The sequence below is a fragment of the Cygnus olor genome, chromosome 1, assembly GCF_009769625.2.
Source record: "Cygnus olor isolate bCygOlo1 chromosome 1, bCygOlo1.pri.v2, whole genome shotgun sequence".
Classification (NCBI taxonomy): Eukaryota; Metazoa; Chordata; class Aves; order Anseriformes; family Anatidae; genus Cygnus; species Cygnus olor.
The window spans coordinates 164,670,597-164,690,190 of record NC_049169.1 but is presented as its reverse complement, the minus strand read 5'-3'; the positions used below and the strand labels follow the sequence as shown (position 1 = coordinate 164,690,190).

The 19,594-nt window shown below is 39.7% G+C and overlaps 1 protein-coding gene across 2 annotated transcripts; it reads right to left on the bottom strand.

Moving 5' to 3' along the window:
* Window positions 1-2,879: 2,879 nt before the first annotated feature.
* On the bottom strand, window positions 2,880-19,274 carry FBXL3 (F-box and leucine rich repeat protein 3). Of its 2 annotated transcripts, XM_040539801.1 has the most exons (5): window positions 18,997-19,274; window positions 14,110-14,473; window positions 12,569-12,691; window positions 9,334-9,505; window positions 2,880-5,302 (listed from the first exon to the last, which is right to left on the bottom strand). In XM_040539801.1, the coding sequence occupies exons 2-5, from the start codon at window positions 14,470-14,472 to the stop codon at window positions 4,659-4,661; spliced, it is 1,302 nt and encodes a 433-aa protein (XP_040395735.1). In that variant the 5' UTR covers window position 14,473; window positions 18,997-19,274; the 3' UTR covers window positions 2,880-4,658. The 2 variants fall into 2 exon arrangements, with proteins under 2 accessions (XP_040395735.1, XP_040395743.1); XM_040539809.1 differs by lacking the exon at window positions 12,569-12,691 and having other exon boundaries at window positions 18,997-19,232.
* Window positions 19,275-19,594: the final 320 nt, after the last annotated feature.

The following is a 19,594-nucleotide window of genomic DNA, read 5'->3' as shown; positions in this document are numbered from 1 at the left end:
TTTGTGTGGTAGTTTTCTAATGCAGGTCTGTTAAAGCGTCTGTTTTGATGCACAACTGAAATACCGCTTGCAGTAGTATTGCTGTGCCAGCTCCGGCGTCCTTGAAGTTTTCCTGGCTGCGCCTAGAGCAGCTCGTTCCCCCTTTCCAGAATGCCAGTGTTCAATTTCCTGTGGTCACAGGGGTCCTTATACACAAAAGCACACCTGCAGCAGCATAATCATCTGCAAGTGAACAAGTCACTTTTTTTTTTTTTATAGCCCTTGCTGAATGAGCAGCACTGCTGCAGAGGTTATGACTGTATAGCAGAAGCAAACAGTTTCATTGGCCTTAAGGTGAATTAGTGGCCTGCTGCAGCCAAAGAAGGGAGTACACAGTGATTTGGCTCAAATCATAAGAATAAAAGAACCTTGACCTTGTGTTAGAAGGAACTAAAATTAATTAGTTGTAATTAGCCAATATATCATGTAATGTCACAAGCATCAGAGCTGGCGTGAGAAGAATGAGGTTATGAAATCTCACAGGGGAAATCTTAACAGTTCCACTGCTAGGCAAAACTTCATCCACCCCTCCGCAACATCTGCCTCCCCCCCCCTCACAAACCCCACTCACAGCCGTGCTGGAGTAGAGGGAGAGCTGTTGCCTTCAGTCCTGTCACTGAGGGTGGGGGCAGCGCTGTTGAGGCTCTTCTGGTACTGAAGTCACCACAGCTGAGCCATCAGGTAGGTCTACAGGACTCCCAGCCCAGACTTGTTACCTTCAGAGACTTAAGCTGTGGAATTCAGAAATTAAACTTAATTCTCCTTCCCTCCTATGCCATGTATCCTCCCACCTTCTGACTCCCCACATTCAGGTCTTTGGTCAGGGGGTGGCACCTTATCTATTAAATACTGCTCCTGCAGGTTAAAATAGCAAAGGGGTTATGATACATCTGCCAAAACTCTTGCCTTAATGGTTTAATTGGTCTTTGAAATAATGGCCCCTGACTAAGGCCAACAAACTGGCAATCTTGATCATACAGTTCTTTAACATGTATTTGATATCCATCCATATAAGATTACACAACAGGTGAAGTACAACATAAGGAATCACGAGTACTTCTCCTTACTCATACAACACAACAGCTAAGCTTCCTGTGTTCCTTCGCTTTTTGCAATGAAACGCCAAGAGGATGCAGAAGATGCCCCCCAGTCACTATTTCAAAGCACAGAACTACAACAGCCAGCATCGGATGTAATCCTACAAGAGAAAGCTAATGAAACAGATGAACAGATCATATTATGGAGCATCTAAGGTTAATTGTGGGTTCACTGTCCTAGTTTTGATACAAGGAAACCTAAACTGTATCTCCAAGGTATTTGTTTCTACAGCACCAGTATTTTAGGAAAATTAATTCACATTTTGTAGCCTGAACTACAGACACTGAAGTTCTGAGTTACTTTAAGATTTTAAAAAATAAATTCCTCATTAACACAATGCTCCAGTTTTTGATAAAGCAGCAGAACTTACTTTTACAACCCCACTTGTGATCAGCCAGACACTGAACAGGTGCCTCTGAAGCAAAGTAACAGTGTTCAGGCTTTCATCAGGCCTACTCCAAATGTAATGAGCCACAGTTCAATTCTGCTTTAAATTAACAGAAAATGAAGCAAGCTTTTAACATCAACTGGAATAGATACTTTTGGTTTGTATCTATGCAGTTAAATATGTTTGCATAATATTATTGAAAGTTTCTTACAAAAAAATCCTGCAAAACCCACTTAAATTCACAAGTTTGTAGCTTTAGGCAAATCACAGGAAACTACAAAATTAATGTATGTAGTTGCTGTTAAATTACTCCCGTTTTGATACAATTTAAGCTAGTGTCAGGATTATCTCAGCTGTTTGGCATCAATTTTCAAGACTGGTTTTGTATCCAAATACTGAAGTGATGTAAAACTTGTGTTCAGAGATACGATTTGTCACTGCCTGCATTAACAACTACCCAAAAACTGGACAATCAGTCTAACATGGGATTATCTTCTGAAAACAAGAGATAAAGATGAACCCAGGAAAGATCATTTTATACAGCTCTAAGACACCACCGTTCATGTTTCTAGTGGCTCTGTGACAGCCTATGTGCGATATTCCTATTACAAGTTACATTGTAGATTTTTAAATTTTTAAATCATTCAATCATTCCAATATGTAGAAAGCAAAATAAAAATACCACAAGACTTGTTTAAAAAGGAGCATTGTAGCCTTTCCTGAGAATAATTAGATATGTCTGGGAAGTTTTATAGCCGGATTAGTTGAGCTGAGGATTGGTTTGATGTATAAAAACTGCAAACCTTAAACTAAAGAGACAGAAGATTGCTTCAAGTGGTTTTCTTCTTGAACACTGAGTGTGTGTCACATCGAGAAGTCCTTTGCTGGTACAGAAGTTTATGCAACAGAACAGAGACCTTCTCAGAAAAAGACACCAGTTACCTTGCAGGGGTGAGCAGTTCAATTACAACTGCACATAAAGCCTTCAAACGCTGGTGCGCTCGCTACCTCAGGATCTGATGGATTTCTCTCCATGAGAAGCAGAAGGCTGGAATTCAAAGATGTGAGTTCCTGGCAGGAGGAAGTTGTGGTATCTGGGTTATCCATCTCGCCTTTCAGTTATTCCCACTACCACAGCAGCAAGCCACAGACCACGTATCGCTTACCTTGGCAGCATCAGAACATGAGCCAAGGTCCAAAGAGATTTTATCTGCATTACTAGATGAGATTACTTCATACACCAACTTAGTGAAAACACTCCCCTCTTCCCCAGATTATTAACATTACTCAACTTCACCACACAGGCAACTTTGAGAATCAGAATATAAAAAAAACACTGAGCTTTTTTTTGGTGTGTTTTTTTTTTTTTTAATGTCACGGGCTATATATATTGACACCTTTTATACAAATAAAAGCATATTATAGTATTACATTAACAAATTCTCATACAAAAATGTGTATTTCATAAACTGCGATTTTTAAATCCCACAGCTCTACAGAAACATAACTCCCCTATAGACATCCAGTCCACTGAGCAGTGCTTGCTCAAAATACAGTTATGAACTTAAATATGCTCATAAGCATATTACCATTGAACTTTACATTAGGATAAACGTTACTGAAAATGGGCATTAGAAACCTACTCATTACCAGAATCAGCTGTACAGCTCAAACAAGGAGAAGCCACCAGCTAAGTTCAGTACAGCCGGAGAAGCTTTCCTTGCTGACGGCCAATCACACCTTTCAAAATCACATTCATGAGTCGCATCAATACTTTAGCGTTACCAATTAATAGAGGGAAAAAATAATGTAACTGTTGGCAGTAAGAAATGAAGTCACAAGCCACACCCAAATCACAGGCTGCATGTTGCCTACACCACTTAAGACTAAAACTTTAAAAAAAAAGATTTACCAAATATTCAAAACAAAATATTCATTTACCAAATATTCAAAACAAATTTTTGCCTATTGCTCTACTTCACAGAAATTTACTGCTTTTAGGTTTTTAAATATGAAATGATTGAACTAGCTGAATTAAAAGGTATACAAAATGATCATCTATCAAACATTCACTTTATACATAAACATTTCTGAAACAGATTTACAGTGTACAATTAATTTATACAGCTTAAGCAATTGTTACAATACCGTTATTCCTCAAACTGAAAGCAACCAATGTATCTATGATTTAGTTAAAAGGTTCTTGGTCACCAAAGTTTCACCTTTCTCATCTCACAGTCGACATCCATGTCATCCCACTAAACACTGCAGCGTCCATTTAATAAACTGTACATCATTCCATCTACCCATATGCTGCAAAAACTGGTTAATGTGCAGGAAGAGCTCATTAACTCCAATGTGTTTTTTAAATACAATGTATCTACATTTTTCCCCAGAATGCTTGTGCTTCCTGAGCTAGACATAAATACCTTAAAACAGGTTTAGACATGAATCTGAGACCCCATAAGCAAACTATATTAAAACATCTAGAAGAAAAAAAAGCAAACCACTTGTGGTAGCTCTCACTACTGTTTGTTTACACTAAATAAATTTTAGATGGATCTAATAGTCTGCTGAATAAGGTAGCGAATTCAGTATTTTAATTATCTAACTTACAATATTGTGTATTGCTCTTGCTTTTTACAACTCTTACATAAAAGAATATACATATTTCACAGCCTCCTCAATTTTCCTTATAATCTTAATCCTGTCATCTAGGTAACTGGATTTAGAATTGCCAGAGTCTGCAGAGCATGCAATTTATGTTGCTTTTAGATCGAATCCAATTGCATTCAACATTAGCATATAAAAATCAAAGGATGGGATATTGATACTAATAGTGTGCAGGTACATTTCAATGCTTAATTTTTTTTTCCATAAAAATTTGAGCCATCAATGAAAAAAATCTAAAACGGAAAACAGGTTTTGTTTGGATGAAAAAGGTTTTGAGTGATTCGTGATTTCCATTTTTAACTCTGGATTTCATAAATAATTTTTAAATAATTTTCCATCAAACAACGCAATGGCTTACAGTAATAAACTACAGTATTAAGTAAGCTTGCACAGTTAATTGCAACGTGATAAGCTTGGGTTTAAGGTGCTATTCCGTCTGCCCTGAAGTCTTTTAAGGACTTTACCATGTGGGCATCATGTCCGGGAACCAGACTCTACCGAGATGCTTTGAAACTTCCCAGTGGATCTGCTCTAAGCTGTATTTCTGGTCAGGAATCAAAACTTCCTCCATAATCGAAAGCTGAGAGAGACGACCGCCACACATCTTCACAAACTCGACAAAGGCACTGCAAGAAACTTCACACTCCCCTAGGCCGACAGCTGACAGGTACTTGCACCGCTCGGCAATACGGATCAGCTCCTCATCCAGAGGCCGTAATCCATTGGCGCACACAACCAGCTCCACTAACCGAGGGCACGTCATACCAACACGGCCAAGCACATCCTTGCTTACTGATCTTCCAAAATAAAGGTGAGTGACGGGTATCTCATAGCGAAAGAACGGGTCGAACTCTTCTTCGTACAAGAAAAAGTACATTACTAAGTTTACTTTAGGAGAATGCTTGATGAAAGCGTCCCAGCTGCTCTTCTGAATGGTGTGGAACTGAGTCTGCCCAGGGTTTTCACTGACAACATCAATGCGCAAGTGTTCCAACCTGACGTGTTTCTCAGAAGACAGAGCCAGCAGCAGCTCATCGCTCAGCAGGTGGTAGTTGAGCGCCAGTTCACGTAAACCATGGCACTGGTCAGCCACACACAGGATACCTGACAAAACAGAACATCGTTATGAAGGTAAATATACTAAAAAACAAACAAGGAGCATAAGAATTAGTTTGTTGCTATGCGTCACGAAGGTGCAAAGAGTAGGTATTTCAACATGCAATCAAGACATAGTATCAAAATAGAATCATACTGAACAACCAGAACAAATCTTTTCTCACGTGAGTGTTGTAACTTCTTTGGGCATGGAAAGAAAGACATACACTCCACATTGTATACCTTCCTGTGGGATTTGATTTTTGCGTGTGACAAATATAAACAGCATACTCCGTTCTGCCCTGTCGTAAATCCACATATATATACAAATTCATTCTTGTAAAGGGGCTTATTTATAGAGTTACTTCCATAGGCTGCTCTGGGACTACTGCTGCCTATGCCTGTAGCTGACTGAGCAGCCAAGAATGAAATTGTCACCTGAGGAATGCAAACTTCAAATGGATGTTTGCTTTTAATTAAATAGAGAAGTCATTGCTGCTAGAAGGAACAAACACTGATAAACTCTACATCTTGAAATTTGGAAAAGCTACAGCACAAGAGGGAAAACACTAAAAACCGGGAGCAGTAATTCCTAGAACAATGTTTTTTCAAACTCTCTCCCTCTAATGAATCAATCCAACTCACTGCCCATGGAAGAAACAGACATTAACAAAAAGGGTTTAATGCAGCCTATAAAGTTTCCATTCATCCTATCTGCAGATACAAGAAGTGCACAGACCTCTGCATTTGCATTTCACGTGGCCCAGACAACAGGATGAAACAGGATATGGTATTTTCATTAATAGAGAAGTGAGAACACATCTAACATAGAACTGAAAAACCTGAGCTCAACCAACTATGGCTCTGAAGCAATAGGAAGAAAAATAACTGTCTTTTTATAGTAAGATGTGATTATTAAATTCAAGAAGCCTATTTTGAGCCTAAAAAAAGAAATTTGTAAAAATATTGCATGAATAAATAAAGTAGGTATTTTCCACCTGAGAATTTGCAAGAGTTTCTCCAAGTGCATCAAGTACTGTCATTTCAAACATAAAAAGATTGACAGATGAATAAAAAATTAGGTAAACAGAATTTTAATTCAACTCTTATTGCAACTCTTTCCTGTAAAAACAGCTGTGGTATGTAAGCATACTCAGGCATGCTGCTTTCTAATAGGCTGGTTTGTTGAAGCTGTTTGAATTATTTCAAGTAGCAGGATTCACAAGCCTCCTCTCATCACTAGTTTCAGGAAACGACTTGCTACAGATTTAACATCTACACTCACCCCTCTTACATCCTTCGTAAAGTCATCTGTTAACTTTAAAGGTATGTTATTGACTAGTGCAATCCAAAAAAGGAAGAATTGGGGTTCAGCTTGCTGTGTTCCTTTATGGTCTAGGATTGCACACCCACATCACGTGCAGGCTATGAAATCTGCCTTCACTGTCAGTTCCACACGCAGGGCACTGTGTAGATGGTTAGCCAGCTGGAGGGCCTGCCTCGAGCCTGTGCTGCAAGTGCTACGTTCCCACAACATCCCTAAGCACTGCCTCAACCTTCATGCCACCAAGAGGTAAACTGCTTTAATACTGCAAAGATTTGCCTCAAAAACCCTCTGCTGTGCACCACACTGCTGATGTGGCCACTGCATCCATTCTTCTCTCCTGCTCTTCATTCAGAGATACAACTCTACCACCCCTGAAGCCAAACGGAGTCACAGCCTTTACAGAAATACTTTCAATTCCCACTATACTGCAACATGCAGTATTTCAAGTAATAAATAGCACCAGATAGATGTGGATTTAAAAATAATTATTTAGAAATAATTTTTACAAGGTATTGTTGCAGTCCTACAGGCAAGCTGAAGTTCAGGTTGGAAACAGCAAGGAGAAGAAATTCTGGGTATGCTGACAAATGATTAGAAATACATCACTGCCACTACACACTCCAGACCAAACCCAAACATGCTGTCCTGTTTTTGTACAGTAAGCTAGGGATTATTCAGAGCATTTTTTGGAAACGATTCGCAGCTTGAAGTCAATCTTTTTCCTTTACCCCAACAGTAGTGGGGTCTCTCTTTGCATTACTTGCATTGCTCTCCTCTGTCCTTCACTAATAACATTCTTATGAACTAGTCTAGTACCAAACATCTCCCCCTCACCCTGAAACGTGCCTTCAGATTGCAGTTACACATTTAAAGCGCATCTACAAGTAACTGCTTTGGCATAACTCATGACCCTTTTGGTTCAATTATAGTTGTTCCACAATTTATAGCAGCCTGGTAATTACAACATTCCCGTAAGAAAAAGAAATACAGGTAAGTCTCAATGCTCAGAGTTTCTCACTTTTAAGAGTCTCATTTTTGCAGTCTGCTCGCTAAGAAGCCAACTACTCACATACCAGCTCCTTTCTTTTGTTCTACTTTTTTCTCTCTATCTCAAGGCACACCCAAACCTAGATTAAGCAATCAAATTCTTCTGCCATTTGCTTAGCACTCCAGTTCTGTCACGTGCACGTCTGATCCCATCCTGTTCACTCCAAATCAGGGAACGACAACAGTTGTGTTCCTTGTTCCTTAAGGAGGCATTGCCATTTTTTCCCATTGCTCCTTCAATTTAAAACATCACAGAGTACAGATCAAACAGCATATACCAGTCCAGCAACTCTGCAGACCCATATCCTCTCCCAAATTATACATTCCCTTGTTCCATAAAGCCTTCTCGCAAGCATTAGCCACAAACTAGTGCAGTCTAGTATAGCTGATATGACCAGGCTGTTCTTGGATCCAAGTTCAAGGGAATGACATCCCACACCTAGCTATAAATTACTGCTGGATCCTCTTCTTCTTTCTAGACATTGTTACAGCTCCTGTACTCCTCAGGCACAGAGAGATTCTCAAATTATGTTTTAAGTCAGGAAAAAACAGTCACTCAAGCTAATTTAAACAACCCCCTATCTATAACTACGAAGCTCTGACGGAAATAACATTCCAGTTAACAAGCTAGTAAACACTCTGCTGGACAAGCCTGCTGCAAAACAACCTGCATCCTCAGGACTTTTTACAAAACCAGACAAGCTTGGGTCTGCAAGCTACACCTGGCAAAAGTATTAAGTTTGTGTTGTTTGTTATCATTACAACACTGTGACCTTTCTACAGTATAATTTTCCCCATACTAGGGGTCCTGCTGGTACGTTTTACATGTAATATTTACAGTTGCAGTACACTGGCAAGAAGCAAACGATGGTAACCATAGTTTCTACCTATCCTCAGAGGAGGAATTTAATGAAGTTGTTGGCATCTTATTTATGATTCCTCTTCCATTTCTCAGCAAAAACCAGAAATGTGAAGTTGACGGGCTGTGACAGCAATCTTATGCTTGCTGTGCATTGCATAAACCTTCCACAAACATTAATTCTATTAACTTCAACAAAATACGACATTCAACAATGAACTTCAACATTTTCATTCTGATACAAGCTAATTTAATTCTCGCTACACACAGTGCTAATTAAACGTAATTGGTAATAGCAGAAGTTCTGTACAGCTGAAACAAATCTCCCCTTCTTTGATGCTGCCTGCACTTGCTCTCCAGCAAAAGATTAAGCTGTTTTCTTCCAGAATGACTGTGCCACCATCTTCATAATCCATGGCATTTCAGCACTCAGAACCTGTACTTAACTAACTGGTGAAAAGGAACTCAGCCTGGAAAGTCTTAATTATACTGGAATACTTAAATACTCACTGCAGAAATAACGCACTAGCAAGTCAATACGTGCTCTTTGAACCTCTGCAACAGGTTATGTGCTTGCCCAGAGCACACGCTATTTTATTATTAGCTCAGCAGTCAATCTGCAAGACTCCCGCAGAGAAAAGCGGTGGGATTGATGGATTGACAATCAGCTAATATTCTATTTAGTAACAGTTGCTGTAGATACCACATTCAACCTCACTGTCACCCCATGCCTTTTTTTCAGCAGTTTACCAGTTTTCAGACAGAACTGAACGTGTACACTTTAGAAAACAAAATACAGTAGCTTACCAGCTGGAGAAACATGAGGACAACTGCTCATTTTCAGCAGCTTGAGTGTGTCACTGTTATTAGCCACTAGCACTTTGAGAGATGGATCATCTACTGGCGTGTCATCAATCTTAAGCGAAGAGAGTGATTTGGAGTTTACAAACACCACGGTCAGTGCAGAAATAAAGTGAGACTGGAAAAAAAAGTTTAAACGAAATTGGTATCTGAAAAAAACCTCAACAGCTTTATGTTGTACACAGTCGTCCTAGTTTTCTTTTACTTATTCACAGCATTTGCTGAAAGAGCCTTCTATTAATCTGATATCACTTTAATCAAAAATAGTAAAGTAGACATTTTTGAGTAAAACAAAGTATAATAATTTTTGCTATCGGGCCAAGTATTTGACAAATCAGAACATCTAACACTAAGCAAACTGACAACCTGACCCAGAACAACCCACTGCATGAACTTAGAGCTATAGGAAGGCCACAAGCAAAGCGAGAGCTCAGCAGCTCTCATTTTAAGGAAGATTTGCAAGCCACATTTTTAAAGTAGCATCTTCTAGAGCAGAAAGTCCCCTGTGGTGAGTTATGCTGCCCCGGTGAGATGCAAACAGCCAAGTGTGGCAAGACCATACTATTCAGAAGTGCCCAAAGCCAAATAGCACTACTGCCTGACTGCCACACACACAGAGTACTTAGGGTTGGAATTACTCGTCTTATAAAGCCAATTGTGGTGGTCAAGAGCCAGGAAACAGGTAATCAATTAATTGCCAGTTAAGCAGCATAAATAAAGTGGGTTCAACATTGAAGGTTGCTCCTGAGCACCTTTGCATAATGACCAAAACTCACCAGTAAAGACGGAGAGCCCAGAATGCCTTGAAAAACATAGACTAAGGAACAGATAGGTCAGTATTCATAGAAGTCATCACTGATATGAAGGAATTGAGTAACTAGCTTGTAATCATGATTTCTTACAAGATTTACAAGAAAGTACTTCCTCTATGCGCTACACCAAGCATCCCATATAATTACCTTTTACTTTGATTTCAACACTGTGCCACTGAGCCATATGCACAATCCTGAATACAGTTATGTGAGAAAAGGCTTGGCAACCATATTTGCTTTTAGGTGATATGTTTGAGCTTTTTGCTAAAGCTCAGAGACAATTAGATTTAGAGCAGGAATTAATATTTTCAAATTAACATAAACTGGCCAAGTCAGTTGACAAATGCAAACAATGTTCAAATCAGAAGCATTCAGTATTTTGGCTTTACATACCACTCCCATGTGCACTGACAACACTGATTATACACATAACATACTGAGAGGAAAAGGCACTTTATTAATATTTTTACTTTATATTCAAAGAGTGCTGGTATTGTGTTTTATTCTCCGTATTTAGAACGCAACTCCCTCTACTAAGAATGTCATTAAATAGGAAGTTAAAGAAAAATCAAACACGTTTGTAAAGGACAGATGCCTAAAATTGTAGTTTGAACAATTAACAGAAGACACATAGTATGCCAAAATGTAAAACTCATGATTTTATGTCTTTTGAATATTGCCATATATGCAGCCCACAGTACAGTCCTGAGATTCTGATATTACAGACTCTTTAGAAGATGCATGTAGAATGTGCTTAGGGAAAAGATAAGGCAAAATAGCGCTAAATGTGATTTACAGATATTCACCAGACATTACATTATTTGAAATGAGAAGAATGCCAATGATGATAATACGCCAAGTAGTTCAGACTTTCTACACAATCTGATAAAAAATTACACAGTGTTAACTATTTTTTAGATCCATTCATCTTTGGCTGCTTCTCAACCAATGGGCCTCTTAACAATGACTTCCCAGAGGAACTTATTCTTGGTCCAATTCTACTCTAGCTTCATTAGTAGTCAAGGCAAATAAACAAGAATCATTGCTGGCAACATTTGCCAGTGACAGAATTATTGGAGTGGTAAATATCAAAAGGCAAATTATGCCCAGTTGATTTAGACTTATTTTGAACACATTCTTAAAAGGCCACATGTGAACTTATTAGGAAGAAAGTCTGTATTTTAAAAGAATCAAAGCTGCAAAAGACCATAGCATGAATGACTACAAATATTTATTCAGCAAGCTGAATAGGACCACAATACATCATTCCTGTGAAAAATGCACAGACAAGCTAAAGCAGCATTCAGATTAAGAAACAGCAAAACATACAAGAGCTAAGCAAAGTATCATTAACGAACATGTTAAGTCTGTGAATTCTTCCCACTAATGTTTAGGTTTTCTTATGGTCTCAAAGCACATTGAAAAAGGGAAAAAACCCTAGAAAAAAATAAGAACTCAAAAGCCTCTTTGAAAATTAAGGATTAAAAATACATATTCAAGGTACATACATGACGTGGCTGTGATCACTGCCAAGGATAATAATTGATAATCCTTCTGTAGTTAACCTTGCTTAAACCCTATATCCTACTTCCTTTCCTGAGGTTGTCCCTACCTCTTCCTTGTCCTTGTTGCCATCAGCAATGACATCACTGTGATCCAGCTAAAAGCTTAGCTCTAACTGCTTCTTCACCTCCATGTCGACTGGATTCTAGAATTGAGGCTGACAGACATCCTAGATCTTCTTGCACATAACAAGCTGCCCAGGCTGCCACAACCACTCTCCTCCTCCTCCACAATAGTACGTTTCTATTTCACTAGCAGGAATTCCTGCTCAGAAGTACATACAAAAGGTTCTTCTTTTAGATCAGAAGCCCTCTAATGCAATCTTATTTTTGGTAGACATGTTTGGCAGAAATCTGACAAAAGATTCCAGAAATACCGTGCACTTCAGCTAAGAATCCAACACTTCATTGTGACATAAAGCACTGAAAAGTCACAATCATACCACTTTCTAAAGAGAAATCAAAGACTAATTCCCACAGTGATGAAACTCGACCACTTTTACAGATGTAAGGCCTCTAGCCTCCTGATTTGCAACACACTACCCGGTATTACATCGAAGCCAAAAGACAGGAATACTTTGAAAAATAAAATCAGGACTAAGTTCTCACAAGAAACAGAGAGCAAGGGAATCTTCAGATACCCATCTTAGTAGAATATCTCAGTTTTTTTTTTTAATAGAGCCCAATAATACTAATTTTTCTTTACCAAAGATTCATATTCTTACAACAAAACTTTTCATTAAGTTACAACAAAACTATACAAACCACTGCAATATTTTACATTGAAAAATACACACATTAAAATACCTTTGGTAAATCCATGAAGCTTGGCCGGGCTGTTGAAATTAGTCCAAGTGTTTTCAAAGAGCAGTTCACAAGCTGTGATAAAATATCACAAGCTGCTTCTGCAGATTCCTTGCTACTGTCCACCTTAACAAAAATAAATGTATTGATTCAGAAATACTGCATCAAAACAACTGTTATGAAACTTTAATGTTTTTTTATCTTTTGTAATGTGATGGTTGAAGAACATCTCACTGAGACTTCACCACTGTCCTTTTTTATTTTTTCCTCCGAAAGGAAAAAAAAAAATCAAGTATCAAAAATCCAAGATAGCTTGCTATCAACTTACTGCGCTCCTAAATCCTCTGCTAAAACTTAGCACGGTGAAGGGTCAGATGAGCAGTCTGTTCCAAGGTATTCGGTCGACATCAAGTAATAAAAAGGTGAACGTTCTTTTGGCTCCAAAACCCGTCCCCGTATTTCCTATCAGAATGTGGGAATTCTACAAACCCTTCCCTGTGTGAAAAGGATGCTTCCATTATGGTGACTCAGCTCGTAATAGAGCTGCTGGAGAATTAAGTACATTATCATTTAAACATACACAGCTAAACCTTCATTGTTAACACCACAACAGATATGAAACGGATACCCTGGAAAAAAAAAAAACACCACTTAATTATCATTTTGCTACACAACTGAATCACTTAATGTGCCTCCAGTGGCACTTTCCCAACTCTCAGATGCACTTTCAGAATACCCTCTTAAGTACAGTAGTCATGACAGCTTTGTAGGCCTCCGGAACAGTAAAAAGCATGATCAAGACATCAACTTTAAGTCTACAACATACCATGCTACCTTCTCAGAAATCGATCTATGCCTGATGAATGTTCATTTTCACTTTGAACAGTAGCTAAAGAGACAGGAGCACTTGCAAACCTTAGGATAACCAGTCTACATCCAGTATCAAATCAAGCCGTTGCAATGCATATGATCCAGCAGAGGTACCTCAGCTACCCACCCACACTGATGCTTTCTACATTAAGCCTGCCAGATCTGAGAAACAAGTAAATAGCACGTCCACCTTGCTGCATAAGCCATTTCTTTTTCTTTTCAAAAGGCATGCTTAGAATTGCTACTATAAGTTTGGTTCTCCAAAATATATTCAAATAAATAATGAATTAGAAGATGTGTCTATACCCATCTGGAGAACCCATTTCTTCAGCATACTGGGCCTAAGCACCAAGTCTTCCAGGCTGAGAACTGCCATATTCTCTCTTAACTGATAATCCTAATCACAAAGATCACGTCATAAGCCTTTCCTAAAATTTAGTGATGCTCTTTAACTTTCAGTGTGTCAAAATGTTTTGATTTTGTCAGTTATCATTTGCCAACATCAGTATTTCAATTACTGATATTAACAGAGTACTTCTCATGCTTTGATATTGATCTAGATGAATCATCAGAACTGTTTCGAGTATATTTCCTTGAAACATTCCTAATAAAATGAAAAAAACAGTTTAACACATTTTTAGAAAGGTATTAAAGGAGCCTATAAAATACACTACCTTGAAGCTTACATACTGCAAGTGATTGGAATGCCTCTTTATTATTTGCTTGATTAGTTCAGGATGCGTAGCCCTCAGGTAAGACGTGGCTGGTTGATTCAGTTCAAACTCAAAACACCTCCAGAGATCAGGCATGTGAAACACTTGGTTCCAGCTTCGGCAGACCTGCGATGCATGAGCACGGTCCAGAAGGGGCAGGTACTGGAATACCTGCAGGATAATGTCTTGGAGCAGGTTACCCCAGTCAGGACTCTGCGCGACTATGGCTTTCTCATCTGCGATCTTGTGTCTCTTGGATTCTTTCTCACTCGTCTCTTCAGATGAACTGTTGTTGGCCTCATCAGTTTTCCTCCCTCGTTTCATTCTGCAAGAACAAGAAAATTTCTGTAAGTTTTCTAAGTGTAAGACAGCTCAAAAGAACGGTATTTATAGAAAATTGTGGAGGTGAAGATGCACCTTTTCTGTAACCATGATTTTGAACAAAGAAAAAAGACAAGTAGCAATGAGCTTGAAATGCATGTCTAAAAATCATACTACCACCTAGATAGGTGAAGTTAACATTACTTTCCTAGTCACTAACACCACCAACCTATTTACAATAGCCACCGTCTTTTCAGTGTTTTGCTTTTGTGTTTGAGAACACTTTGAACCTAATTTGTTTCACCTTTTTGGTTGATTATCACCTCACTTTCCCACTAATGGGAAGACATTCTTCCAAACTATTTTCCGAACGGTTATTATTCGTAGTGCTCCACTACTCCTATTTACCAGAAATAACAACATTTGAAATTGTAGAAAACAAAAGACAGGCAAAAAAGTAGAAAAAAAAGGAAGAATGTATACGTGTTAGCAGGTATTGCATCTGGCCAGTTAATTTTTATTCCCAGACAGAAATAACACTATTTTTTAAAAGCAAAGAGGTTACTTCAGTATGTTTGTTTTAAATCAATATCCTTAAAAAACATATTTCATCAAGAACATGTGTGCTTTAGTTTTTCCAGCCAATTAGTAAATAGGGATTGTGAAAGATTTCCGATAAACAATCTGGAAGGTCCAACCCACAAAAAAAAAAGAAAGGAAGATTACAGAAGAGTCAAACTTTCTTCAAAATCATATTCAGTTAAGCAAAACTGAGGCAAAAGGTTACCTCATTCCCAGTAGCATATACTTCTTCCCTAACGGTCTCATTTGAACAAATTATGTATAACTTTACATATTTAATATGAAAAACACCACTATGCACATTTCAAATTTAGCATCAGGTGTTGATCAAAGTGTGTTCTTTTGTACACGCCAGCTTAAAACTGAACTTGCATCCAGACATTTATTTTTAAAAGCCTGAATGTGACGCACACCATGTCCTTAAAGCCTATGAATGAGACTTCAAACTAAACTACTATACGCTCAATTCAAGTCCCTAAAAAGCTAAGACAACCAGGGTGGCAGAGTAGGCTTGATATGTATAATCACCTCCAATCCTGCCATGATTTCTGGACCATAAATATGCACTTCACACACAGTGAAATCATTTTGGTTTAGTGTTCAAGTGCAATTACAGGTGCAACACTATTACACGTTCTTGCAGTTTAAGCCTGCAGGCAGCTAATCGTACAGCAGGATGGTGGGGAGGTGAATTTGGAGAAAAAGAAGTCTGATAACTAATGCATTGAGATAAGGACAGTTCAATAAGAAAGAAGGGGCGGGGGGGAATAGCACGCAACTGATGCGCAAGACAAATTGCTCACCACCAGCCAACTGATGCCCAGTTCATCCCTGAGCAACTCCCCTACCTAGCTCCCCAAATTTTATTGTTCCACATGATGTCCTATGGTATGGGACATCCCTTTGGCCAGCCTGGGCCAGCTGTCCTGGTTCTATCCCCTCCCAGCTCCTGGTGCACCCCCAGCCTCCTCACTGGCAGGGCAGAGAGAAGCTGAACAGTCCTTGGCTGTGTGTAAGTACTGCTCTGCAACAGCTAAAACATCAGTGTGTTATCAGTGTTAGTTTTCTCCTAAATCCAAAACACAGCACCATACCAGCCGCTGTGAAGAAAATAAGTTTTATGCCAGCCACAACCAGGACACTTGTCCAGTTCACTTGGTGTCTGAACAATTAACTTTCCCTGCTATGTACTACAACCAAGTAAAAGCTTAAAGGTCTTTTTAACACGAAATGCAATACCCTAGATACCCATACAAAAAAAATCATACTGTTTTATCATCCAATGCATCACAGCTTATTTTCTCAAAGCCAACATCTCTTCATCTATCTTTGAAGACACTTTAATCATACCTCCTACTCACATGACAATAGCGAGCTATCAGTTGGGGTCTGTGACTATTTATAAAACGCTGTGATCAAACCCGAATATACTGTCATGAAAGACTGATGAACACATTTTCTCTCTTGATTCTTTCATCCCACTAGCTCTGCAGACAATCATAATATTTCACCATCATAAGAGCAAGAAAACCTCTTCTTAGTTCATGAGAACTACTTACTGTGATCCCCAGCTCACGACTATAAACCTATGCAAAATATGACTGCGATGGTGAAACGAGCTTTCCACCTGAGAGAGAGTTCCATGGCTGAGCTGCTATCTTCACTGCACAGATGGGAAAGCAATAAAACTGGATACAGTCACTTTTAATCACCTGCATCTAACAAAGATGAAGGAAGTGGACTTTGCAACTGTGAAAGCAGCATAGTCAAAACAAGTACCTAATCCTTTTGCTAATTAGTTTAGCAAATCCACTGGGGACCTGTCACACTTATGTTTACAATAACATTTTTGCACTATGCTTAGCGTTTATCTGCAATAAGCTAGTCTGAACTGAAATATTCCTTTAAACATTAAACATATTCAAAACAACTAGCTTCTAATGAGCAATTACCATATGCAAGTTGCTCACTTGCCAAAACTGAGATGGCACATGCCTGATATTTGATTTCCAATCCATTTCTTGTTTGTCTGTAAAAACTACGCGTGGTGAAGTTAGACTTAGCTCTCCAAGTCTTGTTTTACAGAGACCCTGCCTCATCTTTTGATGAGAAGCTAATGTAAGTGCACGATTTTTCTAGTTCGCATGCTATTTCATCACAGCTTCAGGGGGTCAAGCTCTGAATTTTCTCCCCTATCACATTCAGGGACTATTGTGCACACGGAATACAGCTGATTTGCATTCACAATCCATTTACTAAGTAACCTCTTCAAAGACACAAGCAGGAGATCTGGCAGTTTTCTAGCAGAAATGACAAGGAACTCACTGCTACTGACAGAACTATGATTTTTTTCAGCTGGAAAGAACCTCTGAGACATGATTGATAGAACTGGACCAGGTCATCAACAGCCAACTTACAAGTTGCACCCTGGAGCTCACTGACCAACTCTGATGAGTTCTAATTAATATACAGTGGTCACAGGTCAAAACCCACTTGTGAAGTTGCAGGGTGTTATCTTAAGATTTTACAGACAAAAAAAAATCAATCACTAGAACTGTACTGATGATGGTCTTTAGATCACAACCTTCCAAGAAAATAAGATGTTATTAAAAAGTAGTGGATGGAAAAAGACATTTCCAGAGAACTTTTTTTTGTTACTGACATCTTGGATGCTTCTGAAATTGAAAAAGAGAGAACCATGATTTTTGAAAAATAGTCCTAGTCCTAAAATAGTCTAAGCTAAGAGAGTAAAAACAACGATCTTAAGCCTTAGATGACTGTTTTGTCTTTTTCTTGTTTCAGTAAAGTACTGGAACAGATTTTTAAAAATGTATTGGTTTCAACCTCTTAGCATGCCTAATTGTAAAACAAATGCAGAATTGAAAGAATGCACATTTCCCTACAGAAATTAACAGAGCCATAAAAAGTGACCTCTAAAAAAAACAGAACAATTAAAAGAGTAAACCCTTCTGCAAGTTTGATTAAGAACAGGCAAATGAAATTGGGCAGTTAAGTTCTCTGTTGTTTGTGTGCCTGATAGTCCAGACATTTAACCATTTTGAATCCAAGGCCACCAGAAATAACTTCAGTAAGGAAGACACTGATGCAAAATTCCATATGAGCATATTAATGTATACTCATTACTTAGTACTAATTATCAGCAGATGTATTTTTCAAACAATGATTGTTTAACACTTCCTTCAGCGTTTGAACCATCACTCTTCCTTTTAATTCCCTCCGGCATACTCAGGACATACCACCGACCTGCTCTTCAAAATCACTGCTGTAACTAAGTTTGCTTTAAAAAACCTAAGACACTGACAGAAGGGAAAACAAAACAGCAACAAAACAAAAGACAGAAGGAAAGAAACCAGCCAACTCTACCAGGATAAAAAGAGGTGTGATAACACAGTGCCCAACTTGTTAAGATTTCCCAAATGAATTTCTCAGCCTAGAATAACATCTTGGTTCTGAGCTGGGCACCTGGGCACAACAGGAGCTATGTACCTCGTTTGTGGTATGGTCCTGCTCAGCCACGACCACGTAGCTCAGTCACCGACTGGGAGGAGGAACACTGCACACGCTGAACGTTGTTTATAGCGCCAAGCAAGAACACGATGGCAGTTAAAAATAAAATAATAAAAAGGGGTGTGGGCAGCGCACGACTGTTTATACCCTGCTGGTCACGCTTTATTATGGAGCAGCCTAGCGGAGCTCCCCGCGTTGTTTACACCTGGAGCAAGGCTGTTCTAGAAACAACCGGAGGAGCGGGGACGCGGAGTAGAAGAGGGGGCGAGCGACACACACACCCCCACCCCAAACTGCTGCGAACACTCACTCGAGGCGGAACCAAGGCGGCATTACGGCTATTTATCAGGGTTACGACGAGGAGCACAAGGACTCCGCCGCCCCCCACCTCTCCTTTCCCACCCCGAGCCCCTTCACCTGGCGGCTCCCCGCTGCGCCTCGCCTCAACCAGGACTCGGGCCGCGCTGGCGCCTCCGCTCCGGCCACATGAGCCCCTCCACGGCAGCCGTCGCCGACCGTCTGTCTTTCCGTTTATCTGTGTATCTGGCCGCCCCGTCCCGCCGCCCCCCTCCCTCTTTCCCTGTCTACTGGGCGGCAGCGGAAGCGACGCGACCGCAGCCAAAATGGCGGCGGGCGCGCTGTGAGGCGACACCCCCCCCCCCCTCCCTGCGCCGAGGGTGGGGCCGCCCCTCAACGGCCGCCCCGGGGCCGTTGGGGCCGTTGGGGCCGTTGGGCGGCGGGGCGGGAGGGAGGAGCGAAGTGGCGTTTTCGTCGCTAATAGAGTTAAATGTAGGAGTAATTTGGATGGGCAGTGCCAGGCTAGCCTTATGAATAAATGTAGTAGAGAAAGCAGACATCAGTGGGAATAAAGTTCTTGGGATATTACTAGGTGAAGAAGATAGAGTGGTGTATGGCGGCTCCCTTTGGCTGGAAATGTCGGTGTGATATTGCCCCTTCAAACAATCACAGAATCATCTAGGTTGGAAGAGACCTCCAAGATCACGGAGTCCAACCT

Excerpts from the sequence above, each read along its gene's own strand:
- FBXL3 (XM_040539801.1), bottom strand. The coding sequence starts at position 14,472 with ATGAAACGAGGGAGGAAAACTGATGAGGCCAACAACAGTTCATCTGAA. Across the intron at positions 12,692-14,109 it reads TGCAGTATGTAAGCTTCAAG|GTGGACAGTAGCAAGGAATC; the intron begins GTAGTGTATTTT and ends ATTTTTGTTAAG. Across the intron at positions 5,303-9,333 it reads TCCTCATGTTTCTCCAGCTG|GTATCCTGTGTGTGGCTGAC; the intron begins GTAAGCTACTGT and ends CTGTTTTGTCAG.